At 42.8% G+C, this 27,789-nt stretch overlaps 2 protein-coding genes across 4 annotated transcripts; both read right to left on the bottom strand.

Annotated features, from left to right (window-relative positions):
- Positions 1 to 339: 339 nt before the first annotated feature.
- ctnnbip1 (catenin, beta interacting protein 1) lies at positions 340 to 13,006 on the bottom strand. Its single transcript, XM_053848481.1, has 4 exons — positions 12,845 to 13,006; positions 7,050 to 7,164; positions 6,795 to 6,885; positions 340 to 1,972 (listed from the first exon to the last, which is right to left on the bottom strand). The coding sequence occupies exons 2-4, from the start codon at positions 7,143 to 7,145 to the stop codon at positions 1,914 to 1,916; spliced, it is 246 nt and encodes an 81-aa protein (XP_053704456.1). The 5' UTR covers positions 7,146 to 7,164; positions 12,845 to 13,006; the 3' UTR covers positions 340 to 1,913.
- A 64-nt stretch (positions 13,007 to 13,070) lies between these two features.
- pik3cd (phosphatidylinositol-4,5-bisphosphate 3-kinase, catalytic subunit delta) lies at positions 13,071 to 26,424 on the bottom strand. 3 transcript variants are annotated; one of them, XM_053848457.1, is made up of 23 exons: positions 26,208 to 26,424; positions 25,189 to 25,363; positions 23,894 to 24,122; positions 23,477 to 23,700; positions 23,217 to 23,393; positions 22,087 to 22,242; positions 21,699 to 21,788; positions 20,694 to 20,915; positions 18,996 to 19,092; positions 18,779 to 18,909; positions 18,659 to 18,709; positions 18,363 to 18,530; positions 18,129 to 18,250; positions 17,920 to 18,063; positions 17,752 to 17,851; positions 17,518 to 17,684; positions 17,184 to 17,293; positions 16,642 to 16,720; positions 16,407 to 16,574; positions 15,678 to 15,801; positions 15,216 to 15,361; positions 14,332 to 14,464; positions 13,071 to 14,259 (listed from the first exon to the last, which is right to left on the bottom strand). In XM_053848457.1, the coding sequence occupies exons 2-23, from the start codon at positions 25,327 to 25,329 to the stop codon at positions 14,122 to 14,124; spliced, it is 3,117 nt and encodes a 1,038-aa protein (XP_053704432.1). In that variant the 5' UTR covers positions 25,330 to 25,363; positions 26,208 to 26,424; the 3' UTR covers positions 13,071 to 14,121. The 3 variants fall into 3 exon arrangements, with proteins under 3 accessions (XP_053704432.1, XP_053704433.1, XP_053704434.1); XM_053848458.1 differs by lacking the exon at positions 18,659 to 18,709; XM_053848459.1 differs by lacking the exon at positions 22,087 to 22,242.
- Between the last annotated feature and the right edge of the window lie 1,365 nt (positions 26,425 to 27,789).

Genomic DNA, 27,789 nt, shown 5'->3' with positions numbered 1-27,789 from the left:
AAAAAAAAATGTATTTAAAATATATCAATATTGTAGGCTATGGTAAATTGTAAACTTATTTGAACCTTAAATTGTTATGTAAATTGAGTGGACATTTACAGTAAAAAACCCCACATTATTCTACCTGAATTAAAAGTATACAATATTTCACTTTTATTTTAATAACAAATTATGGACCACTTAGAAAAACATTGTTTTTTAATTTCCAAATGGGTCATATTTCAATTCCGCTGGAAATCTTTTGAAATATAAGTCTTGCAGTAACGCATTACTCTTATGGCACAGCTATGAGGTTGTCAAATGATGAGAGAAAAAAAAAACTCCAAAACATGCCACTGTTTAAAATTTATTTCATATTTCAGTTGGTAAATGTTTGGAAGCTGTAGGTGAAGTCATGAACTGCAGCCATACAAAACAAAACCAACCATCACTGAGAGGAAAATAAAATACAAATTCAAACCCCCACAGAAACTCTAAATAAAAAAAAACAAATCAGGTCATCACAGTAAAAATACGAAAAATCTCTTTTTCCCCACTCAACAACAACATGCTGAGTAAAAATGATGATCTCACACACTCACATCCGAGCACTTCCTCAAACACACAATATTAAACAAAAACATTAAGAAAAATATTGAAAAAAATGCATAGACAAATAATGTTCTCAAATAAACAAGACTTTTCTTTGTCGCAGGATTTGTGGCGTGGTGATGTTTGGAAACATTCAGATGCAACAAAAATATTTCTTTTTTTCTGTCACATACAAAAAAATATTAGATGAACACCATAATGCAAAACTACCTTAAATATTTTGACTGAAAAAGTAATAATGCTTGAGATACATGAAGTTGAGGAAGTTCTATTATCCTGATGGTTCACAGAGCCGGAGAAACACCACCACACTGATTTAGTTTAGTCTTATTTCCGTCACTCATACCTTGCTAGCATCTCTAGGGGTTTAGTAAACAATAAATAACTTCAATTTCATCAATTCAATGTGGAAATATTACCCCACAGTTAAAAAAAAAAAAACACAGATCCACTTGGCACCATTCTTTTGATCATTTTCCTTTTTTTCAAACAAAAATGTGATTGTGCACGTCCTCAATGTAGTGTTCCGAACGGTTCCGACAAAAAACAGACCAGCGATGGGGCGAGGTTAGAACACGAAGCAGCAGATGAAACAAGAGGCCTCCTTTATAAAAACTCACAAGTGCAAATTTACAACAACTTTCAAGGGAAAGAAAAAAATCTGATGTTCAAAAAAATGGGACTTTGGTGCATGAAGATTCCCAAAAATATTTGAAGCTACCCCGGACGGTGCTAACAGTAAGATCGACTTGCCAGTTCAGTCCCTGATACAGAAAAACTTTTTCACTGTCTTGAAGCAGAAGCAGTGTGATACGACGTCGTGACCTGTGTTCTACACACGGTTCTCTAAGGTTCCCTGTGAAAGTTCAGAAGCAAGGATATGTTTATAAAAGAGGCCTCTCGAATGACAGAACACAACTTGCACGTAAAACTCAGCCAACATGACGGTGATTAAAATCCACGACTGCTGCTGGACCAGTCAGCAGCTGATTCAACATGTAACACTGCCTAAAGAATACAAAACAACCCCGCCCTCCCTCCCCAAACTCCCAAATTAAAAAGAAACTACAGTTGATTTTCATTCACTCGACTCGTGGGTGTTTTCACCGACAGCTTTGATATGGATTGGTCATCCCACAGCGACCCACTGGAGCGCGACTCAGGTCTGCTTGTTTGATTTAGACCAGGTGGTGACCTGCTGGTTGTTCCTCCGTTGACACCTGGGCTCGACAGCGTTTGTGCTTGTGAGTTTTGGGCAGTAGCGGACCTGGTGCTGCTTGAGACGGTGTGGAGTGGGTCGTCGTGGGATGGGTGCTCCGGGGTCACTGTCGCCGGTCTTCCGTCTCTGACCGTGAGAAGGCCATGACCACGTCCTCTGCACCTGAGCCACAAGAGAAGCAAATACAGGAAGGAGTGAGATTCCATTGGCAGGTGATGAACTGGTCACTGGCTTGGGGAAATTAATAATCATTTCTTGGGCAAGTACATTATCATTCCGAATGTCACGCTTGGAACGGCAGGTGTTGCTAAGCAGGAGCTGCGCGAACAGCTGCATTAACAGCCGGCTGCAGAGGAACCAGCAGTTTCTCTTTCATGAGCCCGGAAAACTCTTCGTGCTCCGTCAAGTGCCTGAGCTTTAAAACGAGTATTGTATTTTGACGCTCTTCCCTGCACAGAATTTTCCTGTGCATGTGCTGCAGGATGTAAACTTTACATGTCAGACCGAAAGACGTTCTACAGCAGACATGCTGCTGCTTAGTGAGCAGCGAGTCAGAAAGAGCGGTCACGAGATGAACATCACGCGATCGGATCGGCAATGACAAGTAGTGATCTGCATTAACCCACCACCCTGAAATCGGCCGATCATGATCTGTGACCGATCGATTGGAGCATCCCAAGTGTAGAGATACCATCTGCAGTCGGCAGGAAGTAGAACCATCTTCCATCATCAACACCAAGTTCCACACTTCCACCAAGGCGCGAGGAAAACTGCACGCTGGGAACGTCTACTAAAAAAAGCCCCTAGTGCATGCAGGATTTAATTATTGTGGAGATCTGAAAGTAGGCCAGAGAGAGTGCCAGCTTCCTTGTGTGTTCTGCACTGAAGACAGACCCTTCCCGTTAGATAATCTCCACTCTGTGCTGGGTTCTGCTCCACTTTCCATTGCTGAGCCCAGAAATCAATCTAGAGATATAAATATATATATATATAGTTTCAGCCTTGAAGATTGACCTGTTCTAGTCTTCATTGCTCAGGTCCTCTTGTTTGGGACAAACGTAATGGTAGCACAAGGTTCAGCAGCCGTTCTGATAAAGTTCCATCCACCATTCCCTCGTATTCACTTTTTGCACATCACTTGTCTTACACTGCCCTGGAACCAGGACGTTATGTAAGCACAAGGAAAACTGGATTACTTGTCAGCTGAATCGTTATGCTGTTGACAGCTAGCAGCCCAGGGAGCCACAGCACTTGTTTATCTCACTGAAGAATTGTGTTTGGGATGCGTGAAGCGTTGTGTGTGTGTGTGTGTGTGTGTGTGTGTGTGTGTGTGTGTGAGATGCGCAGTTCAGCTGAAGGACAAGTGAGAAACGGTGCAACATGAGCTGGATGTCCAGCAGGAATGTGCTTGAAATACAGAGATGGGACCAGGGGAGGGTCAGGAGTCTGGCAGGTCTAAATCGGTAGAGGAGAGTCATGTTCAGACCCCACCCTGACTCACACTCAACAATACACACTAGTAGGCAGCAGATCTGGCACACGGGATGGAAACGTCAGACTGTTGCTTAGCGACAGATAAAAATCTGATCACATCACTGGAGAGCAGGCTGTCGTGTGCGGCGGCGTTTGTTTCAAAGCTGCTCGGTGTCATGCGGATCAGTGGCTCCTCTGGTTATGAAGCACTGATCTGCTGCTAAGTCAGCACAAGATCAGGAGGGTGTGCGTGTGTGTGTGTGCGAGAGGGGGGTGCAGGGCCGATTACATAAAACAAAACAACTGGCAACAGCATCCTTTTCCTCTGACAAAACTTATCAGGGGTGTGCTGTGTAGCGTGTATGTGCTGAGACAGCACAGTGAAGAGTCATGCCCACAACATTTCCCAACTCCAATTAGAGGGGGAGAGACTCGGCAAGTGGACGTGTGAAGGCCGTGAGGAAGGGGCTGACAGAGAAACAATCACACTGGTGTAATTACCACGCTGCCCTGCACTGACACCTGCTCTAATCTATTGCTGCAACGTGTCACAACACGCCGAGCTCCACGGGGACCAGAGTTTTCTTTGGACAACGCACGCTGCTATGGCAACGCCTCGTCTCTATTGTCAAGTTTCTCAGACATCCTTGATCTGGGAGGAGCCGGCGTTCTCCAACATGAGACGCGCAGAGGCGGCTGGTTTTGTTTGGGGAACGTGATGTCACACTACATGAAGAGTTTCAAGAGGATTCCATTATGATTAATAAGTCACATCCAAGACAAGTCTGTGCCTCGGTTTCTTTGTTCACTTGACAGTCGTGCCCTGAAATAAGAGCGTCGCTCAAACAAAGGCAAAATCCCCAATCCCACTTAATGAGCTCATATTCCATTTAAAACAGGGAAAGTATTACAGCATTGAACCCACTGTGCTGCTCGCCCACACTCCTCAGTGAGCACAGAAGATGATCACCGTCCGAAGAGAGCAGGCAAAGACAGCTCCAAAGAATTCTTCCACTGACCCGATTAGAAGGGCAAAACCTAATCCCACATTAGCATGTATGCTAATACGCTCATTAATAATGACTGATATGCTAATGTCATAAGCTCCTTGCCACTGGACTATTTTTGTGACTATTATTTACACCTCTGCCTGGTGAAAACAATGAAAGGAAAATCTGTTAAAAGGGATTAAAAACAGTGGCGCAGAGTGAGATTTAAAGCAGCCTCACCTTGATCAATACAGGAAAGTGTCTGCTGCTGATTTGTTTCCCTCAAGCTGTGGTTCACGGGGGACCATAACTCCTTCAGAAAATGCTAATGCCTGCATCTTGACGCAAATATTTTCAATGTTGCTGATAAAAAGACAGCAAACAGGCCAAACTACAACCCTTGCACACAAACTGAGGCTTCATAACAGATACCTTTTGAGGACTTGCCAGTCAGCTGTTCCCTCACTGTCGGGACGGACATGTGTGGATTCATGTTGACATAGTTACAAGCACATCCTCTTGTGCTGTCTTTTATTCTGGAGTGGTTGTATTTTGGATGACAAACTATGGCTGCCACTGAATCACTGCGACTATTTGATGTTGGAAAAAGGTGCACCTGATTTGGTCAAAAGTAAATAAAGCACTCCCCGATTACACAATAATGAATACACTTTCTCCCAAAAACAAAATACAAATGAAAACATATACTGAGGCCGACAGGGATATGAATTAAATGGCACTACACAGGACTAAAACATTCATCAGTTATCTCACTGGCCACTGCCTTTCAGCTTAAGGAATATAAAATGGCTGCTATGTGTTAGATAACTGCAGCATGAGAGGCCAACTGAGCTCCAATTTCCTGTTGCAGTCTACTGGAACGTTATGATATATCTATGAGAAGAACAAAACAAAAAAGCAATAGATGGTATGAATGCGAGCAACACTCAAACTCATGTCAACTCTCGCAGCTGGAATACATTTCCCACAGCTTATCCTTCACAGGAGAAAGTAGAGAGAAAATCCTCCGTGTTGCTGCCTGGTGGAGAGATTTGAAGGTGGAACTAAAGCAGACAGCAAAGTAACAATACAGGAGCAGAAGCAGAAAACAAACATTTGTGGAAAGTGATAGTGACTCACTGCGTGCGTGTGAGCCAGACAGAAGATACTAGCGCTGCATTAAAATGAGACAAACTGTCTATTTTCACAACAAAAGAGGGAGAGACGCCCGGGATGATCTCTACACCCACACGGAGGTCAGAATTCCGGCGCATAAAATAGCCGTCTCTTATTCCGTGAGACTTCATTTATCTCTCCACGCACTGTATAACGTATCCCGGATGTGCTGGTGCTAAAAAACAACTGCCCTTTGGTTCAGGACTGAATATACACACGTGGCCTGGTCGCACAGCTTGGGATAAGCGCAGCCCTCACATTATTTATCGGGAGCTGGGCTGGTGGCAGGCTGCCAAATGACACTAAATATGTCTAATTTTGTGATGTATAATGCAAAGCCGGCACACCTTTCATCAGTCAGGCTCTTAAATAATTTATGAGCATCATCCCCACTGCACTGACACAGCGCACAGAAGCTTGGAATCCTCTGAAGAGGACTTGCAGAAACAGAACCAGGACACTCAGCACTGGTGAATGCATCAGAAGCAAAAAAGGCAAATCTGATCTTACAGTTTTTTTTTTCTTGTTTCTCATCTGCTGTCATGATCTGTGACTATGGAGAACACACTAAGATTCAAATCTACAGAATCTGTGATGCAGAGTCTGTGGAGACAGAAATACTGATGTTAAAGGATGAAGGTTGTTTTTTTTTTTTATCAGGGAACCTATTAGTGCTATTAGTAGCATATGAAAGACAATGAAATACTGCAGATTGGTTTTACTTTCGAATACCAATGCATGCACGCATGCGGTCCAAATATAACAAGGGTTGTGGGACACAGCACCACCTCCTGGTTAAAATCGAACCCATAGCAAGAACGAGTCAATGCCGCCCTCTTCTGGTGTAAAACATGAATTCACCAGCGAGACCACCGTGGCGAACAAATGGGAAAACAAATGTGTGCTCAGTGGCACTTGAGTAAAGTGGCTGTGAGCATTAGCACCCGCACACACTTGCTCACCAGCTTCCTATGTGATGAGACAGCTGTCTGCACTGACTGGAATAAAAATCCTGTGTGAGTGGATGGGCATTTCTTGAGGTAATAGTCCAGACTATGTTGAGCAGTGCACAACATTGTGGATCGTTTAACATTATCGTAAGCAATTTTGCTGAATGTAGTATATTTAAGAAGATATATTTTTATAATACCACTTAAAAAGAGTTTATAATTTTTACACCAATAAAATGTGTTACCTCGAAATTATTCTTTGTAAATATAAAGTGTACGTCAACATATTTTTTATATATACATATTTCTAGTCACTGCATTCATACAGTAATCTCGGCGTCATAGCATCAGTGTGGAGTGTAAATGTTAATATCAATATGATGTTGAGCCAGTTACCTTGGTCTATGTTGTGCTGTGGTAGTTGGCTCATCTGACTGTGGACCACACCGGCGTAATTTCGGAGAAAAGCCTCTTCACTTGGCGTTAGCTGTGAATGAATAAAACAGGTCACATTGGAACTTTCCACAAAAAAGCAAGCATTACTTCACGGTACGACTGAGTTTTCAGAATAAGACAAAGCGAACATATCTTAAAGCTTGACGAAAGATAAGAGATATGAAAATGAAGGTGGACAAAAAGTGGTGCACATACATTTGATCCCATTTTCTTGAGCATGAGAAGGACCCGCACTTTCTGTTGGATGTACATGTCTTCAGGAGACTTCCCCGGGGCCTCCTCGCGGTTCATCCCCTCTGCTCCAGTGGCTCTGCACACACCAACACACCACGTAACACCAGGGTTAATTGCTGCTCAGCATCTACAGGTAACACAATGAACATTTGGTGAAGTTCAGCCTCTGAACGGTGAGTATGAAATGTGAAGAACCACACCTCTGTGGACCACACTGTCAGAATGACAGCCATTAATATTGCATGTCACTTTTCACAGATCTCAGCCCCCTCATATTCTCCGTCTTGCAAATGACCCATTTCTGCTCTTACTGCTGAAACGGCGTCTAGAAAAACAGACTGGCAAAGTTCTCATCGGATCCTCAAACACCTTAGTCAATCACAAGATGAAAAACCGAGCCAGGAAATGGACAGTATTAAACACAGGACTCTGTTTGCACTCCGTGTTCTATATAGAGAGCCCACAGGGGCCATAGTGACTGTGATAGTTCTGGCAATTTATTTTGGCCTCTTATCTCGACAAAAGGCCACTAATGCATGTTGACAGGCTGTTTGATGTGGGGTTATATTTAATGGAGAAGCTGGCCCTCCATCCCCTCTTTCGAAAAGCTTTAGGGGGAACCGGACGGATGGCAAGGTTGGAGAGCGCTGCAGGAATCAGCCAGTCTGAAAAAGCTGCATTTATTTACCTTTTTGCTAACAAAATACAAACAACAAAAAATTGCAGTACAAATAAAATAAAAATACTGGAGGTTGTCATAAACCCCACTCTATTTCACATAATATTTAATATTTTTTTTTACCATTAACATGCCATTTAACACTGCATATAGTTGTTCTGACCATGTTCCCTCTTGATAAAATTGAATAAATATATTAATATCACATGTACAGGAAGAGGGTGCAATGTAAACTGAACCCATCAGTATTGTTACAACAAAGCATATTTCACATGCTAATTTATGTGTAGTCTGTGTTTTTCTGGTGTTTTTACGGCTCTAAAAACGAAAAAGGTTGAGCACCCAAGCCAGTGAAAACTGTCATCTTTGCGAGATGTTGTTCCTTAGATGATAACAAGTCAAGATCCCATAAACAGAGAGTTACATGTATCACATCTCGGTGGAATGTTATTTTAAAAGCGTACACTTAAGTGGGCATGTTCAGGTGTCATCCTCACACGGAGCAAACAGATCAGTTTTATCAGGGAGCAGCATATTAATGCCATTATGTAAATGTACGTCATCATACATGTACACACCACAATAGAGTGAATTTCAATACCAGATATAAAGCAGATTTAGTTAAGACCCACCCAATGGGAAAAGCTTACAATGAATGTCAAATGTTAAGATGGTTCAATTGTTCGTAAATTCCAATTGGCAGCAGTGCAGTGACACAGCACACCATTGGGGACCTCAGGTGGCATGTTTAGATGTATTTCAGACGGGGGTTGTGATAAAAGGGTTTTCTGGTGGTGGATATGGGGGAGGTGGCTTTCTTCAAATGAGCAACAGTGACGCGTTTGATCATATCTCCAGGTTACTTTACATAACCAAGACTGACGAACGGCCACAAAGAACCAGGCAGACATGACATAAATAAATTCAGTATCAGGAATGCTGGAAAAAAATATACACAGCATTATTCTTTAATTTGTAAACTGAGGCTATATAAAATGGTGTGGCTGCTACCCAAAAGGACCAAGAAAAAACATCCCATATTAACTTGAATAAATAAGCGAAGTGCTTTCATGGCAGAGATATTTTGTTCTTCTGATGTTTGGTTTTTGAAGTTAGAAAATTGACCATATTTACCAGCTTCTCTGCCAGGCACCACTGATGTTCTGAAATGGTTTTACTCCAACCAGAGAGAGATTTCACTTTTGCACTGACATGAGCTATAAGAACAAAAGATGATCGCGCGGCGTGAACCTCAAAGAAAGATCGCTGCAGGAAGAGGAATCAACTCAGAATAATAATGGAGGCTGCTCGCTTCCTTTCCATCTACAGACGTGCTAGTTGAAACTACCTCTTCATCTTTTCAGCATTGAAACACTGATTTTCCAACTCACAATTAGCATAACATACAGGCTCATGAGTGAGACGGTGGCTTTACAACTGTTTCAGGCTGAAAAGTACAACCATCGAAGGAAAAAAAGCCAAACCTCAAATCTATTAATAGCCATTTAGACAAGTGTATTGAAGAGCTATGAATAGCATAGACTGTATTTAGGCAGTATTCTGCAAAAGCTTTTCACGAAGGATGTCAAATTAAATGTGGGCCAGAGAAAAGGGGCTGTCAGACTTCTTTGTGTGCGTCTGATGTTGGATTCTTGGAGGTGGGCTGGATCTATTCTAATCCCATGAGAGATGCTCTGCCACTCTCAGACAGGGGCGGCTAATATTCCAGACGTAACCAAAGGCTTTCTTCTCCTTAATGCTGATGTGGGCCAAACATGACGGCCCACCCCCTCCGTTCGTCTTTACATGTTTGAGTTGTGATGTTGAGCTGCGAGTCCCTAGGGACAGCAGGGTAGATGTGCGTCAACACCTCTATCTGAGCCACCTACTCTACCATGCATAGAGATGTGAAATGCCTCATTAAAACATTAAGCACTGAAATTTCTAAAGGTTTTAATAATTTACTTTCAGCAGTTTTCATAAAAAAGGCATGAGAATATGAACATTTTCTGCATCTCGGAACTCTTGCCAGATTTTGACGCAGCACTGCAGCAACAGTGAAAGACAGATCTTGGACTGCAATGGTGTAAATCTAAACCTAAAGTTAAAGCCCTGTATTTTCAGCAACTGTCCTTGTAAAAATGTAACATTTACACCATGTGAATTGGATCAGCTCTCTGAGGGGCAAACACAACAGGGTGCGTTGAAATACAGGGGAACATTGGCTTCGCAAAAATATTGACAGAACATTTCACATCAAGATGAGCAATCCACCACTCTGCCCTTGAACAGTGAGTCAAACTATAACCCCGGTGGCACAAAAAAAAAAGACAAACACCTCAAGCTGCAGCGACATCTGAGGTGCGAGAAATATTAATCCAGTCTGGAGTGACTCTCCTGCGAGCTGCCAACAACTCAGCCCAATTCCTGCGAGCAGCTGAAGTGTCACTTGCACCATTCTGGATGCGTCACACTTATCAAGTCATTTCAGTGGATTTGTTATATTTATAAAAGAGGATACGTGTGAAGGATTAATGTGCAAGATGCCAAGAAAGAAATGAGACATTTGATATGGATCAGCTGGACAGGAAGCAGGCACAGCAATGTTTACCAGCTTTGTGAGGCATCTCAGCAGACATGCTCAGCAAAGCTCTACTCTGAGTCTCTCACAGATAAATAAGGTTTTTGCCACACCTTGGCACTGCCACTGCATCTAATGCAGTTGGTGAAGACTCTTCAAAAGGACCTGATCATCTGCATAAGTGATAACACCAGACACAACAAACTAAATACCACAAAGTCGAGTCAGCACTCTTTCAGGTTCTGACTCATCACAAGCTGGTGGCCATAAGAGACTCCCGGTTGAACCGACTTCACATGTTGTCGCTAGTTTTGTGTGACCCCCTCTCTTGACAAGTACACTGCTCATAACAATGGCTACAGTATTGGCAGACAATGGTGATGAAGTGGATTGTGAAAACATGATTGATAAGTAGGTCATGTCTTGTTGTCACCATGTGAGGCATGAACACCAACAATCATACTCCACTGTACAGATCTGGTTCAGAACTGGGTCTCTGGGTGCAGCACTCGCCTGCTTCAGGGAAGGTGGCTATTAAAGCTAAGTTAAGAAAGTGGCACTGGGCAGAACACCAGTTCATACAAAAGACTGTTTTCTTCTCGGGCATGAATAACAAAATGAATGCTGAAATGCATGTTGCACCGATGTACAGTCAGTTATAGCAAAAGGCCACTAAAAAGAAGAACATTCCCAAACATCTTTAAGGCAAATTTACGCAGTGATGCCTTATATCACAGGCAGAATTCTTACAGACAACGCCACATAATTAAAAACGGTCTATGATCTCACTCCATCTTCACTCCCACCGTGGGAGCTCTCGAAGGATTTGAAACAGAAGCTGCTGCCCTAAGCCGGTCCCCCAAGGGTGTGGCTGCAAGATTTCAAAAGCACCAACGTCAAGACATGGCATGAAATTCTGATTTGAAAACCATCTACATGATTTGTGCATTTGGAATCTGTGCCAAGTGTAATGCATAATATTCATATTTCAGTGAGATGAGACTAGAAAGGAAGGGCGTCTGCGCGTAATCAATTCAAAAAAGGAGCTTCATTTGGTGGTCTTGGCCATTTGGACAGGGTTCACGATTCCAGTGTCAGGCCAAGACAGGAAACGACTTGGCCTGGTTTATGCTGACAGCTTCACAAGTGCATGTGCCAAACGCAGAGCAAGAGGCAGTGATGATCCAGCACTTAGTTATGAACTCGGCTCACGGGCAGCTGATGGGGTCCTGCTGGGGCCTGGAGGGGCTTAGTAGCTGCGGAACAGCACCTGCTCTGGTGGCGAGCAGCGAGAGAGACACACCAGGGGGTCTTAATCTTACTCCAAAACCAGCTAATGTGAATAACATACACAGAAAGAGGGGCACGGTGAATTACTAGTCTGGATCTGCAGAATGCCTCTCTTGAAGCCATTGGTCATGTTCTCATTGCCCGTTTTTCTGCGACAGAGCCGCCACAATTGACATGATATATAGTAGGAATAGTTAGAGATGTGCGATAAGATTTGGTGAAGCAAACCGAAATTAAAGACCCTTAGTAGCTGCTGCTGAAAACGAGAATTAACATTTTAGTTATATCAAAAGGGTTCAAGTTGCACAGCACAGGTAAAAAGATGCTATTTATAAAGACATCAGACAGGGTGGTGTAGTTGTGACAACAAAACACTGATTAAATTCAGGTTTAAAAGCCATTTCTTACACAGCCTTATGTTATCATTAATTTCTTTATATCATTAGAAATTGTAATGAAGAAACACTAATGTACGCCCTGTTAAAATGTATCGACTGAATCCTGAATTAAAATCCTTTGTATTTTTGTACCGTTCGGATTGGATTATTTGATTGATTTTGCTATCCTATCGACCTGTAAAAAAAAGATTATATACAGCAGCATACTTTAATAAAGGTCTACCTTTAGCTTAAATACACGAACAAATGTTGTGCCATTTATCAACATTTTAAACGCCTTTTATTGACAAGCTAATGCAATGTTTTGAATTGTGTTATGAAATATTCACTGCAATCGCTTCTACATAAAGACTACTGATTGACTAAAATGATAAGTAACAACAATATAGTATCCACATGGATCGCAATGGCTTTATGACGTTTGCATCACCGAACAAAGTCAAGAGACTGACTTCGAGAGACATAAAAACATTGTATGTGCCTGGACTAGACAGTCTCAACTCCGCCAGCGCTCCAGCTAATATGAACGAGCCCCTTCGGCGTTCGCTGAATAAACATCGCTGTGTTTGCTTGAAACACGTCAGTATAACTAACATGGCGTTTTCGTGCGTTCAATATTTTCACAAGAAACCCGACTATAGCCACAGCAAGGCGGCAAATGCTAACCAGCTAGCTAGCTCGCTAGCCTGCCGAGACAAAAGCCTGAATGAAGTTGCGGCTGAAAACACCAACCAGGTGCCGCTAGTCCCCAGAAATGAGACCGTCTGGAGTCAAACATGCGATATGAAGCTGGAATGGCGAAGCTTACCCCTCCTGGTCCAGGTTTTCTTTCTTGCGAGCAGTGTTTGAATGGTGTGTTTTCGTAGGAGGGCGTCCTGTTCCGGGGTCACATCCCTCCACAGTGAGGGAGAACGGCGAAGTGACTCGACCCTGCTGCTGCTAGGGAGGTTCTGCTGCTGACCGCCAGGGGGCGACATCGGCCACAGCCATGACGCGACACTACAGAAGAAGCGAAAGAACAACAAACGCTTCATAACGCATTTTAATATCCACCTAAACAATACATTTATACATCATTAAATGCAGGTATCCCCCAGCTAGACCTTCTTTCAAGGCCAGGTGACTGACCTCTTTACTTGATTCCTCAAGGGCTGTAATTTTAAACCATAAAAAAGTAAGCAAAATTGTTCAAAAACACAGAATTCTTCAGCTTTCTGTTATGTGTTGAAGTCTGTTGTCAGATTCTTTATTTAGTCACACCCATCCAACAAACTTGAACCAATTTATGATAATGCTGTCTTAGACATGCACATGTCTAGAATGACAATATTTAAATATTTTGATTTGGCAGGTTTCAGTCAGTACTATCGATAATCCTAAAGGCAACAGCAGAATATTTTACAGCCTAGAGGCAGTTTTCTAAAAAATCACATCCTAATTTGTCGTTGAAGCAACACAACAAAATAATAGGCAACAAATGTGACATAAAGCAGCGACAAAGCACACGCTGTCAAGGCTTAAGTTTTTCCTTATGGTCCTGTTAAGGCATTGCAGAATGACATTTAAAATGCTACCTGTTCACCGTCCATCTTTATCCAGAAAGTAATGAAACATATCAATATCAGTGCAAAAAATTAATTTAATCTCCTTCGGCATAACAACTGGCACATATTACTAATCTCTAATCCTGGTTAATAATTTAAACATCCACCGGCTCGACTTATACCGCACCTTCTGAAATAGTACATCAAGAACATGGCTCATAGAATCCACAGTATTATTTGGCCAAGTATTATTCAATAAACATATTCCAATTCATGTACACAACAAAACAGTAACAAATGTCAAAATAACTCTTTCTTGTAAAAACAAATAACAGAGTAATAAACATGGAGCCGTTATTGTACTGACATTCAACATCTGGACATTTTTGCACAAGTTCTTTTCGTAGCCAGCACAGGACTGGAAGTCTCATCCTCTTCTTTCATCTGTAAACATCAGTGAGTGTCTCTGAATAAAGGCGTTTGATTGTCATCTTCTCCTTTTCAAGTCTGCCTTTATTGGCTCCCACTGTGGCTCATGGTTTTAGGGCCTGTTGTCCTTAGCCAAAGAGTGCATCATCCAGTTGACCTTGGTCTTCCAACTCTCTCGCAGAGCCTCATTAAATTTCACCTTGAAGCTTTTCAGTGCTTCTTCTTCAGTTTTGCCCAGAGCCAACGAATCCTGAAAAACACAGAACATGTCAGCTGCCTGACATAAATGCTTTGTTCCAGCAACACGAAGACTTGGACTGACCTTAAGGTACTGGATGTCTTTAAAGGAGGTAAGCTCTGGCAGGCCAGCTGCCTTCATCATTGCAAAGAGGTTGACAAAAAGTGTTCCATTTCGACAGAGGATCTTGTAAGCCCGCTCACAGTACTCCCTAAATCTAGACAGGGATGTAAAAATATTCTCATATTCTCCGCATTCTCAACATTAGCATCAAAGACAAAACAATGACTTCCAATATCAAAGTACAGTGGTACCTCGGTTCTCGACCACAATCCGTTCCAGACAGCCGTTCGAGAAGCGTTTTTGTTCGAAATCTGAATCGATTTTTCCCATTACAATTGATGGAAAAAGAAATAATGCGTTCCAAGCCTTAAAATAGGCTTTTGAAGGAGTGAATGTAGAGTGTCTGCTGCCGAGTGAGTGATGTCTCTCCAGAAGTGAAGAGGCGTGTCCAGCTCTGAATGTGTGCTTCTGTGCAGTTTGGCTGTGACAAAGTCATAAACCAAGTAGTGCTTTGTCACCTCCCCTATGACACTCTACCACGGTCCAGTGCGGAGACAGGAAAGGTTTTACACCTCAATATGAAGAAAAAACAGTCAGTAAATGTAGCTAACTGGACACGTCTGCATACAAGGCTGCATTATACACAATAACAAAGCGGGTCGTGGGTCAGCTGACCGCTCCGCGTACGTTATGTTTTTTCTGGCTTATTTCGGGGGCGTTCGAGTTCTGGATTTTCGTTTGAAATCAGAAGCAAAAAAATCTAGAAATTTTTGTTCGAACTCCGAGATGTGTTCGAAGTCCGGGACGTTCGAAAACCGAGGTACCACTGTATTGTCTGGTAGAAAAACAACAAAGAATAATGGGGAATAATTGAGATCTAACCATGATAAATGTACTGCTGTTACCTCTCAAACTTCTCACTGTTGTTCGTCTTTCCCTGCTGAATCACATGGACAAAGTCGTATGTCAGAATGAAAGGCACGCGTTCCCTGTTGATGCCCAGCTTCCGCTTGAAGTTGCCTAAGAAGTGGCCAAAGTCGATGTGGAACAGCTGAAAAATGAAAGAAGATTCACCTTGTCATTCAGGTCTTAAATAAATATAATCGAGATAATAATCAGTCATTTAATTTTTTTTATCCAAAATGTGATCATTTTTATCCAAATGCAAATAAAACAAGTCAATTTTACCGGTGGATAAACAATGACTAAAGTGTAAAACTACAATACCTTATTACGTCAGTTTTAAATCACTGGTAAATCTTTGTTGTGTGACGCTGGACAGTTCAATAGAATATAATTGGCTTTTGTCGCCATCATGTGGACAAAGTCCATTGCTACATCCTTGAAGGGTTGAACCCAAAGCTCACCTGCCCAGTTTCTCTGATCATGATGTTGTCATTGTGACGATCGCCGATGCCCAGGACATAAGTAGCTACACAGTAGCCAGCACACGACAGCGTGAACTCTTCGATGGCTTGTTCCAGTTTATCCCTGTCCGGGGAAAAGATTGAACAGCAAAGATATACATTTGTTTTCAAACTGAACACACACTGGATTCTTTTTTTTCAAAGCAGAATGATCAAGAAGAAATGGCAATTAAATACTTGCTTAAAACGTGGAACAACATTTTATTCCACTCCCTTATCTAAAGTGTTAGCAGAAGTTCTCCACACGCTCAAACAGCTTTACAACTCAAGTGTCAACACTCACTTGTGTCTGGTGTTGCTGTTTGCCTAGATCTTTGTTTAACTTTGTGTATTTAGGTCATTTACTTCCTGTCATAGCATAGTGAGCTGCTGTTTTGGTTCACACCTGTGTTTGCTTTGGCTGCTACCTGTGTGCACTCAGGTGTCCCCTTTTCCATCTGTCAGGGTATTTCCTCCTTATTTAAACATTTTAATCCATTTATAGATGGCATTTAACCTTAACTCTGAGGGTCTTACTTCCCTCTTGTGTTTATCGGACGAGCCACATATTAAATATTATTGCCTTCTCATGAGGGCTCACTGCTCCCATCACTTTTGACTTTAAAATACTCCTCCTTAAAGGACTTTCAAACACACTGTAATCCAGACCATTGACTTTGCTTGACTCACTCAGGGTTCTTAGATTTCAGCCAGTTGAGAAGAGCATCCTTGTTAAAGGCAGCTGTGGCAGCACTGTTGCTGCTGTTGCGCTGGATGTTAGCAATGGTGTCGGAGTTCTTCACCACCTCAATCAGGCCCATCTTGTTCCCAGTGGACAGGCAGCCATACGGGATCATCCTGAGATGAGAAACAACTTCAGTAAACACGGATGATGCCGTTGTAAGGTGAACTGTTGCTGACAGACCGAAGATCCAGTCCTTCCTTCTTCCACAGATTCTCCATCAGCTGGATCATCTGCAGTGTCAGCATGTCTTGGCGAAGATCTGGGAAGTGCAACACACTGAATAAAACATCCTCATTGTTGTATTCTCTCATGTTTACAGAATGCAGTGAGACGATTGCGTGTTCTTCTGCTTGATACAGAGGTATGTAAAACAGCCTGTGAAATAATCTAATGCTTTGTTTAAGACAGAAGGTCACAAAACACTAGATCAATGAAGGAAATGCTTTAAGTTCAAAGGTGAAATGAGAAAAGTGAAACATGATTTTAAATCAAATGGCAATGCATTGTTCTCATCCTATTTATTAAATGAAATTAAAATGACAATTTGATGTATAAACACAGAACTCATCCACACATGAAGTATCCAAAGACATTCAGTTTTTGTGAAAATCCTCTTACTACCTCATGAGTTATCTCGACTACAGGAGGATACACATTTTAAGATTGGTGTATTAGTCTGAATGAACAGAGAACAGAGGTGAGAAACCTAAAAAGTGTCCTACCGTCCCCACTCTTGAAGATGATCCCCCTCATGTCCTCATGTGCCCAGGGGTTTTTATACATCAGCCAGAGTGGCTTCATCTTGGAGTCCATGAATCTGCACTTGTCCGTGCTGCAACAACCACATTCAAGGAATCTCATTTACCACACACACGACCACAAGCAGCTGAGCAGTATGATGGCAGCGCAAGTAAATGAATCTGTATTTTGTTCAACGCATTAGAGAACACATATTAACTATGGAACCATCGCTGTGAGTAAATTTCATCTTAGGAAACAATGAGATTAGTTTGTAAGTCTTATACATCGCATCTAGTGAAGGTGTGTGTCACTAACAAGATCTCCGCCAGGATGATGCTGGGGTTGAGTGGGGACACCAGGTCGGACAGAGCTTCCAGGTAAGACTCCTGTCTCATACACTGCTTCAAGTCCTCAGCTGTCATCTTTTGAGCACCCGACTTGACGATGTCACTCAGAGATTTCATTTTGCCGAGTGCCTCATTCTGAGGAGGGCGAGAAGTGAGACTGAGTCGGGATGAATCGGACGCCTTGAGACAACAGAGCAGTTACCTGTTTGGTCAGTATTCGGATGTGGTGGACGTTTCCTCGACAGTATGCTTCCAGAATAAGCCCAAAACGCAAACTCACTGAAGCCACGTGAATCTCTGACCTGCACAGCAACACAAGTGAAGCAGCAACCATCGATGGAAACGTGACTTCTGTCTTCCTTGCACTCACCTGAGATGCCAAAACATAAAGTGGCCGATCCTGCGGTTGGATAAGGCTCTGTCCAGTAGGAAGGTCGTGAGGTCACAATCGAGGTATGACTCATACTTGAGGACCTGAACCAGCTGGACTAAATACTGCAGGAGCTCATTGTCACTGTGGTGGAGCGAATACATATGAACACTAGTAAATATAACATCAAACATATCGCCATCTCATACCTGAGCTTCTTCAGGCATCGGACTGTGAATGAACGGACAGCTGGCTCTGGAAAACTGTAGTCCAGCAGTTCCAAAGCAGGTATAGCAGGGAGATCAGGCCAGTTCCGCAGCAAGTCAACCATCTAAAAACAGGTTGCAGAAGAGAAACAAACACCTCAGGTGAACGTGTGTTCATCATATAGATGCCTTCGGTTTGACACCCTTCGCTCCTGTGAGAGCAGTCATCACACACACCTGCACCACATCTTCTCGCTTGTTCCACTTGGTGATGAGAAGCAGTTTGGACAGACTCTCAGGATAATGGTTCCGGACATCAGCACGATGTTTCCATAAGAGCTCTTTCTCATCCTCGAAGAACTCAGTGTAGTTTTTGTTGTCCATTATTTCCTTCAGTTTCAATTTCTGTAGAACAAGACAAGAGTTCCAACAAACCACTGCAATGAGTAAGTGTTAAACCTTTAGACTCATACATGTGTCACATTCAGCATTGTTTCATGAGCGTTTCTCATGAAATCTGAGCAAGGTTGTACCTCTTCTTTGGTAGTCACTGTGGCATCACCGTTAATCTCTGTGGCAGTTAACTGAAAACAACATGTCACTGACATTACTTTAACAATACTTCACACCAGAGTTCCTGAGTAACGCAGCACCTTGTCCAAGGGTGGGTAGTAGAGAGGATGTGGTCTGATGGCAGGGAAGCGGATAAGAAGACCAGCAGCACTGTCCACATTGGGATTCCGCTCCACAGTTCCCATCGGGTTCAAGAGGTCGCTCTTGTCATCTGCGGCGAGAATAACCTTTACCATACTATAAAGACACAGCTTAAGGTGTTAATGTGAAGATATGTGAGAGGGCTTGTGCATATACCAGGAACGGAAGGCCATGTGGACAGCAGGAACTCTCCAGTTTTCAACTGGTCCTTGTAGTCAAACACCATGGTGTTCACCCACGCGATGGGACAATCCTGGAGCAACATTGGGAAACTGTAAATGAGACTGTCAACATACTCCTATAGCCCTCGGCAGCACTGTCATTCAGAAATAATCAGTCACCACACAGGCCGAGCTGAGCTCGGCAGAGGTCAAAATAGTTACCTGAACTATATTACTGCAGATGCAGTATTTTTCGCCTTCTCCTTTCCACATTTACTGTATCTCCTTCCCTCTAATTTAAAACCCTTTGTTGCTTGTTTATTATTCTGTCTCGGCATCATCATTTTCTCAGTATTGATCTCTTAGTCTGTAGTGACCACCAGCAATCACAGGGTGGAGGAGGTTACGTGTGACGGCTCTGTGTTTATTTGTAAAGCCCAAAAAGGATGAAGATGTTTCAGTTTAACTTGCTATTTTCTATATTTTCCCCCATTGATTTATAAGAGGCCGTGCAAGTCATACGGTCACCTCACTAGATCCGTCTGAAACAGGCGGACAACGGACATTTCACACTCATAAACTAAAATCATTCTAATTTACCAACATTTAGAAGGTTTTCCCCATACTTTCTTTTTCGTCTCTCTCATGGCTTGAAGGAACTCTGCCATCTGCTGTCCGTCTGAGCTCATTGCTCTCGGAATATTTAATCATAAAACGTGGAGGTCAACGCTCTTGGTAGCAAAAAGAGGTAATTCAATAATCTACAACGATCCATTTAACCTAATTTTTAAACATGGTTATCTTCATTGCTTCCTAGGTTCACGAAAGACCTGGAAACACCATAACACGGAGGGATGACTCGAGATGCTAAGATTTGTTTACGTAAAAGAAATAGGTTCAAAAAGGAAGAACAAGTTCAAGTAGCATAAATATTTAGTGTGTTTACCCAATCTATAGCCCAATTTCCGCCTGGGTTTTCGTTATACAACATCTCTTCCGAGCACACAAAGAGAGAAGTGGAAAAGCAGAAGTGGTCTGGCTGCGTATCTCACACAGCAGCCCATCGTGTTTGAAGGGTCCAGCCGACGCAGCTGACCACAGCTGTAAGCAGCAGTGTGTACAACAGACCACTGAAATCAGGAAATCTCTAACTGTACACTGTAAGCGTGTGTAGTTTGCGAGTCAGGATGTACAGTACGCTTCTGGAACTCTAAAGCCACAGTAGGAACTAAAAAAGTACCTTCATTTCGTATCATTTAAGATAAATTTGTTTTACTAGAGGTGAATTATAAAAAGAAAAATAAGTTAAGGTCTTTCTAAGATTCAAAATTGAGTCATAATAATCCTTTTTTTTCCAGACACAAATCTATATGCCATGTGTTAAAAGTCTCAGGGGAGGAGCAATGAAACATAAATGTGAAGTTGTATTTGGGATTCCTCGAAAAATGATTATCTCGTCCTTCCCGCCCTCGCCGTGATGAGCTGATAAAAAAGCTGAAGCGGATGACACGCTAACCGCAGTGCTGTCGCTGAATACACATGCACATCCAGATACAAAAACACACCCAGTCACCACACACTGTCACGCAGAGGAAAGCAATCGGTTTGTGCTCGCAAACATTTTCACACCCAACTCCTCAACAGCTGCCCACATCAACACAAACAGCTCAAGGCGTATGAAAAAGGAGAGTACCGCTTTCTTATTTTTCTTCTTGGTGCCACGGGGTTTCTTGGCTTTCTCGAAAATAGCATAGAGCGCGAAGCACAAGCGGCTCATGCGAGGAAGGTCAGCGACATTGATCTCGAACTCCAGTTTCTGATTCCACAGCGGTTCTGAGGACACTGTGACCTCCTGGCTGGTCACGACTTTGCAGAGAAGTTCGCTGCCATGGAACAGACCTGCCTGCACCACAAGCTGGGAGGGCAGAACATAGATCACTCATTCAATAACGAAAAACAAGCATGTCCTGTTATGACTCATCAGCCTATGGTTTCAAATGGTAATGACTGACAGTACACAAATATACCTTTGGAAATACTTAAACTGTGAGACATATAAGGGAAATTTAATCAAATATAACATCATATTTTGAGGTGCAAAGAATATTTGTAACGTTTAAGATCTGTTGAAAATGAAATACTTGTCAAACAAACTGCCGTACCGCCAAGCAAATCAAGATAGCCTGAGCTTGTGGGTATGAGCAGCTGCTCGTCCTCGGGGTCTGCCAAAAAGCCCCAGTCAGACATGAGTGATAATTACGTGACAAGGCAAATTTGTCGCTCTGAGGCAGTCGAGGCAAGTGGACAACTGTGATATATATTCTCCCTATTTTTGCAGTGAAGGGTCAGCATGTGGAGCAGGGGCTGAGGGCTGCTCAGACGCTGACCAAGAGATTCTCTATTTGAACAAACATGCTTTTAAAAGAAAGCAAGAGGCATCATGGAAAGCCACCGGTTGTTTTTCATAGAAACTGTGACTCGGAATCAGACCTAAAACCAAATAGAGCCCTCGCCACTTCCTGTTTTTCAGCCTTAGCCAACTGGTATGATGAATTATGGGAAATGTGTGGTTAGGACCGTGCGGCCTCCCTTTCATTTACATGTTGAACTCACCGAAGCTACAAGTGTCATTGTAGTACGGGTGTCACATTTCATTGACCCGTGAACTGAGCGAAATCCCACGTAAAACCACACCGACCTTCATTCCTTCGTCTGCATTGACTCGGCTCCCCTGCAGCAGGTAGATGAAGTATGGCTCGTTGATAGACCACAGAGAAGACGTGTTATGCTGCAGGAGAGAGACATAAACAACAATACTTACAGGGCAGATATAAAATCACCACAGCAGTAGTTTTACTTTCTTAAGATGTAATTCCTGATGACAGGGAAAAATTAGTTAGTTAGTTTCAGGAACCATTAATGTAATACCGCTCTCCTCCAGCAGGGTATTTGGTTCACTTCAAAAGAGAGCAAATGGAAATGATCTACTTTGGGCTTCACAGCTGGCACAAGGTGACAAAGTCTCAAAGTGAAAACAGCGATAACATCTGTTAATGTCAAACTGCCGACATCCGCTGACCTCTTACCTTCTTCAGAGGCAGAGGAGGCGGCCCAGTCAAGGAGCGACTCTTGTACACCTGACTGCACATTCGCCCCTGCTCCTCCTGATACTTGCTGATGGTGGAGCGGTGCACCATGGTCAGATGAGCGTTCACTCCGTTCCGCACACACGACAGAACATACTAGAAGGAACAGGACTGTTTATTGAGAGGGCAATGCTCATCCTCAGACACTACTCCTGCTGCTGTTCATTTGCTTTAGGTCACAATCTGATTATACGTGAATGGGGTCTGTCTGTTTCTGCAGCGCTGCAGGATGGATGACTCACTCTGGTAGGTAGAGGAGTTTCAATATCAACAGCCCCCCGCCACTGACTCCTTGAGTCAGCTCTCTTTTGATTCAACAAGCACTTCAGTTATTATGATGCACCATTTCGAGCCAAGTGCTCTCAGACAGAAGCTGACAAACACCAAAGGAGGAAAATGAAGCACAGCCACAGTCACAACCATTTTCACAGCTGATTTTCCGGCTCAACAGCAGAAAACTACGCATTAAATCGGCCTCAGTTCATTTGCAATACGAATGAGCAGCACCTTAAATGAATGTATGTTTCAGAAATGACTAACAGATTCCAGGGGCTCGCCACTTTGAAGTTTCTTAATCACCTGGCTATTAGTTTGCTGTTCCGGGAAGTTGCCCGAATGCCCTTTGGACTTGTATTTTCTTGCTCTGAATGAAAGATGCAGAGGATTTCACGGTTGCAAAACCAGTCATGAAGGTGATATGAGCTTGTCGTAGCTTCAGACAATTACACAAAGACTAAGATGGAAGACTCCTCATCTTCCGCTTGGAAAGTTTACGTCAGGGTGATGAACTTTTCGTTGTCTAATTTAGAATAATTTGTTAAAATTCTTGTTTTATTAAATATATGCTATTACAGTCTGAAAATCATTGCATCCATTGATGACTGCATTGTTTTTTTCTTTTTTCTCTGACTGACCATGAGTCACCGTGTGCATTTGTAGAGACACGGAAACGCTTTACATGTATTACATAACTCACACGTGTTCTTCTGTGTTGAGCTGTAATTCTTAGATGCTTCGAACCATTCTGTCCATGTCTTACAGCTCACAACAAGCACTGCTTAAAAACTTACTTTAAACTGGCACAGTGGGTGTCTTCCGTAGATGAACTCCCACCGGCCGTTGACCTGTAAGGTGTAGTCTTCCGGCTCCTGCCTCACGGAACGAAACACCGTGGCCCTCTTCTTCAACGCACTCCGAATCAGAGCCAGTGGGAAGTCCTGAGGGTCCTGCTGTAGCATGAAGCTCTCCTGTGGAGATTCCGGGTTTCATGATGTGTTTAGTGTGTGTTTTCCTGCTGGATGTTATATGTTGTTGACCCTTAAAGACGTACATCACAAGCCTCAAACTTGATGTTGATAAAAATCTTCTTGGTGTGTTTCGTCTTAACACCTGGCGGAGAACAGCACGGCTCCAGTTCACAAGGGAAGCTGTATTCCATCCACTTTTGCCATGATAACATCTGCCGCTCCTGAGCTTTCATTTCACAAAACGCTCGCATCTTGGTACGGAACTCATTCACCTCGTGGTTTTTCTGGGCCTCAAACTCATGCAGACCTGAAATTTTGTCACAAAGATACACAGTAATCCATCAGCAATGACCGTATGATTTCAAGTGATCCTACGTGCCATGAAGAAAGGGGCTGATTTTATTTTGTTAGACACTGCTTTCGGCCTGCTTATCATGAATCAGAAATGGACCCCAGCTAAAACACCTTGTGAGCAGAGTTCAAATGTTGTCTTCGCTCACCTTTGCCAATCAACAGGCTGATTTGTGCGTTGGTGAGTTTCTCCACGCGGTCGCCTTCCCTCGCCACCAGCCTCAGGACACGCATGAACGGCTGCACATCACTTATCCGTCTGGATTCCTCCTCCAGTTCCTCCCTGTCCGCGGTCTCATTGATGCATGTGAAGACATAAGCGTCGGGGTGACCCAGCGCGCTGAACAAGGCCTCACTCCTGGCATTTTCCCACACCAGCTAAACATTAAAGAAGAAGACATCGATGAAAAGCTGAACATATATGAGTGACGGAACACGGCAGCTGATATTGTGCACCATCATCCAGTTAATTTTGCAGAGAAACTCCTTCCCTGAATCATCCAGGCAGCTTCCAAGAGTCTCAACATTTCATGGCGTTAAATCAAACAGCCTGAGGTGGCAGAACCGTTGGCATAGAAACGGGCAGATAGAAATTTAACAACAGAGCTGATATAGCTGCGTGAGACAGCAGCAGGTATATTCAAAGGACAGCGTTTCGAACATGGACAGCAGACTCAAGGTATGATGCAGTTGCCTGGCTCACACCATTGTATTTAACTCACAAGCAAAGCGGCATGAACCGGATCACATAAAGAAATAAACCTTAAAGATGTCCAATGCCATTCGTGATGTGGCAGAGGTCTGTGGGTTGCGCAAAACAAGAATGGTTTCTTCATCTTTGACTGAAAGTCTGCGACAAGAGTGACTAGTGGTGGTTTGGGTGGTTGCCAGTCGCCAAGGCATCTAATCACTCAGCCTGCCAGATGTCGTCTACTGCAAGGTGATGGAGAGGATCTGACTGGAGATGGAGCTACTGGTTCAATCTGACACCCTTACGGCTACTGAGGAAAGGGTGTAGGAGTGTAAGTCAGATCTCAAATAATGTAGCACAATGTGGGCAGTGTAGGTGGTAAACAGACTTGCTCTTCAGACTTATTTGATGTTTGGCTTCCTGTTAATGTTGACTCCTCAAGTAGTCGATAATTTAAATAAGACTCCCAGCAAAACGAATGATTATTAAATGGGACTAGGTAAAAAATGTTGAGTGTGTTGAAGATAACAGTGGAGACAAGGAAGCATGTGGAGCTGAAGAGGAAACTCAGACAGTTACTTCCGTGAGTTATGAGTGAAAGCTGAGTGAATGGTCATTGTATTAGGCAGTGAGTAATACATAACACGATAAAAGGCTTCGCTTCATATTGCTTTTTCAAGATTACATCCCATTGGCCAGTTGTACTATTAAATACACTTTCGATTGATGATGAGAATGACCTCAAAGTCTCACCTGCTTGATGCTGCTGATGGTGTCACTTGGGGACACGGGGAAGTTGAGGAAGATCCCAGTCGGCAACAGGAAGTCCATCATGATCTTCTGATCGCCCTCCCTCTCCCAGTCCCCCTGCATCCCATACTTCCCTGGGGGCATGGTGATGGCCGCTCATTTACCGTCAGATCCTCTTCTGATAATCCCAACATGGAGAGCACAGGGAAGACGGAACTCAAGCTCATACATAGTCAAATTTTGGAAAACATACAGACATTCTATTTATCTCAGGATGAGGGACTAAATAAATTTAAATACAAATGAAATTGTCCACGTACGTTTTAAATGTTCGTACATTTACATGTTACTAGTTGATATTTTAAAAAAGCTCTGTTAGCAGATAGATTCAACAGAATAATAAGGAAACCCATGTAATGTAAAGGTAATCTAAACTTGTTCCACAATAGTTAAGTGGATTCACGTTTATATAGTAATTCAGGTGAAGTATAGTCGTAATTCTGGCACACATTTTGTTTCTCTTATAGGTCAAAGGAGGTAAATAAGGTTTCAAATCTTTTCCCTCTCACAGTCCAAAAGCATATGGAACTTAATCGGGGACCCTGGTTTGCCCATTCTGATAAACAAACCTGGACACTTAAACAAGCATGTAATGTTAATGACTTTAAAAATGTAACACGAAAAACACAGAACGTTAAAATACACTTAATTTGACAAAAGAAACCCCAGAATCGATTCTGCATCCCGAATTGACCCTAACAAATGCGCATCCAGACAAATGGAACGCGACGTTGAGAAACATTCATCATTAGCAGTAGGGTAATTCTACACTATTGATTTTGGTCAACGGAAACTTACGCCGTGAGGTACAAATATCATGACCTAAAAAAAAAACAAGACGCACATAGTGAAATGCGCTATTGTGTGAAAACGTCATTACGGTTTAGCAGGAGCGATAGGTGAAGTTCGAACTTGAGAGTGGAACGTGCTCGGGAACCTGTCAGCGTGGAGGAGACACTTGCCTTCCTGCTCGGTCATCTCTTCATGGTCGGAGAAGATGGAGCCTCCACCATGTCGCCTGTCGTCGATGCCGGTTGAGAGCAGTACGGACGGTGAGACGGTCCCGGTAGGCAGGCTCTGGACCGCACGAACAGTCCGGCTGCGTCAGAGCGCGTCCATGAAAGCCGAAATGAAGAGCTTGTTTCACCGCAGCCTCCTGCGCGCCAAGAGACCGTCCCCCAATACACGGACCCGAAGGAAGCGAAGGTCGGGATCCCTTACTAGCAGGTACTGTATAATGCGAAAATAAATAGAAAATAAAAACGTCTGTACATTCAACATATGATGACTTTTAGTGTAGGAGATCTATAATAAAACAAATTTAGATTTTGTCGCTTTTAAATGGCATTTGCATGCAGGGTTACTTTTACTATTTTTTTCCATTCCACCAATTTTTTTTTACTATCCTTCTTATTATATCGCTCTTGTCCTTTTTATGCCTTGTTCTCTTCATTTCTTTTCATCATCATGTTTACTCAATTCAATTCCTGTCTCTCATCCCATCTCTTATCCCCGTCATGTTTTAATTTACACTCCTCCTTGCAACTTAATGTCAACCTTTCTTCAACTCCCTTTGACCTTTTCATGACGGCATTCATTTTATTGTCACCCACCACCTTCAGTCTCTTTTCCTGCTGCATGAGTGAATCCCTGTCTCCTCTCAACTTCCTCTCGTGTTCTTAAGTTCAAGAATCCAAGGCGTTTACAGGAAAATAGATTTAATAATCCACACCTCTAACCAAAAGTCTATTACCAGCCGTGAATAGGTGGATGGATGGAAGCTCTGGCATCTGTAAGACACTATAAGGAGCCACTGTTTCTCAGATGTGTTTAGGATTCTCTAGGAGACATAGAACAAATCCACTGACCAGGTCAGTGGAACTGGAAAAAAACTAGTTCCATAAATCCTAAAACTTCAACGTGGCTGCAGATTCATTTCTTCCGAGGAAAGGCAGTATCCCTGAAAGAACATTGATGAGATAATAGTCTTGACTCAGCTCACTGACATTCCTGAAATGTAGCTGTTTCTGATTATTGCACTCCACCCTTGGAGAATTCCCAGATATTTAAAGAAAGATCAAGAGTTCCCAACAGCAAGGTACTGATCCTAATCCCTGGCTGCTTCCTTCAATAGGTGAATCGAAGCAGACATAAAATATGTTTTGTAGATGAACCAGATGTGTCCTTGTGTTCAAATTCTTCTAACTGGTTGACTGATACGATTCCAAGTATTAGTGTTGCTTGAGGAAGTCCGGCCCCCTGAAAGTTGCAGATGTGCCAAGAGATATTTAAACATGTCAGTTGGTCAAAAGGGGAAACTTTTGAATCATGCTGGTGGTCTAGTTTGTAGGTGCACATAGCATTCTCTGAGGTCGGTTCAGACGATTTGAAAAACATGTTTGTGAGTGAAAGGCAGCTGTTGAAAACAGGAAGTGACCGTGCAGAAGAGAAAAAACAGCCCCTTAGCTTTGCAACAAAATGAGTTTCAATTTGAGATGAGATGATGGGCTGACGGCTTTAAAGACAAGACCATCTTTAAATTAT

The sequence above is a fragment of the Synchiropus splendidus genome, chromosome 18, assembly GCF_027744825.2.
Source record: "Synchiropus splendidus isolate RoL2022-P1 chromosome 18, RoL_Sspl_1.0, whole genome shotgun sequence".
Taxonomy (NCBI): Eukaryota; Metazoa; Chordata; class Actinopteri; order Syngnathiformes; family Callionymidae; genus Synchiropus; species Synchiropus splendidus.
The sequence above is the reverse complement of the archived record's forward strand: the minus strand, read 5'-3'. Positions and strand labels throughout refer to the sequence as shown.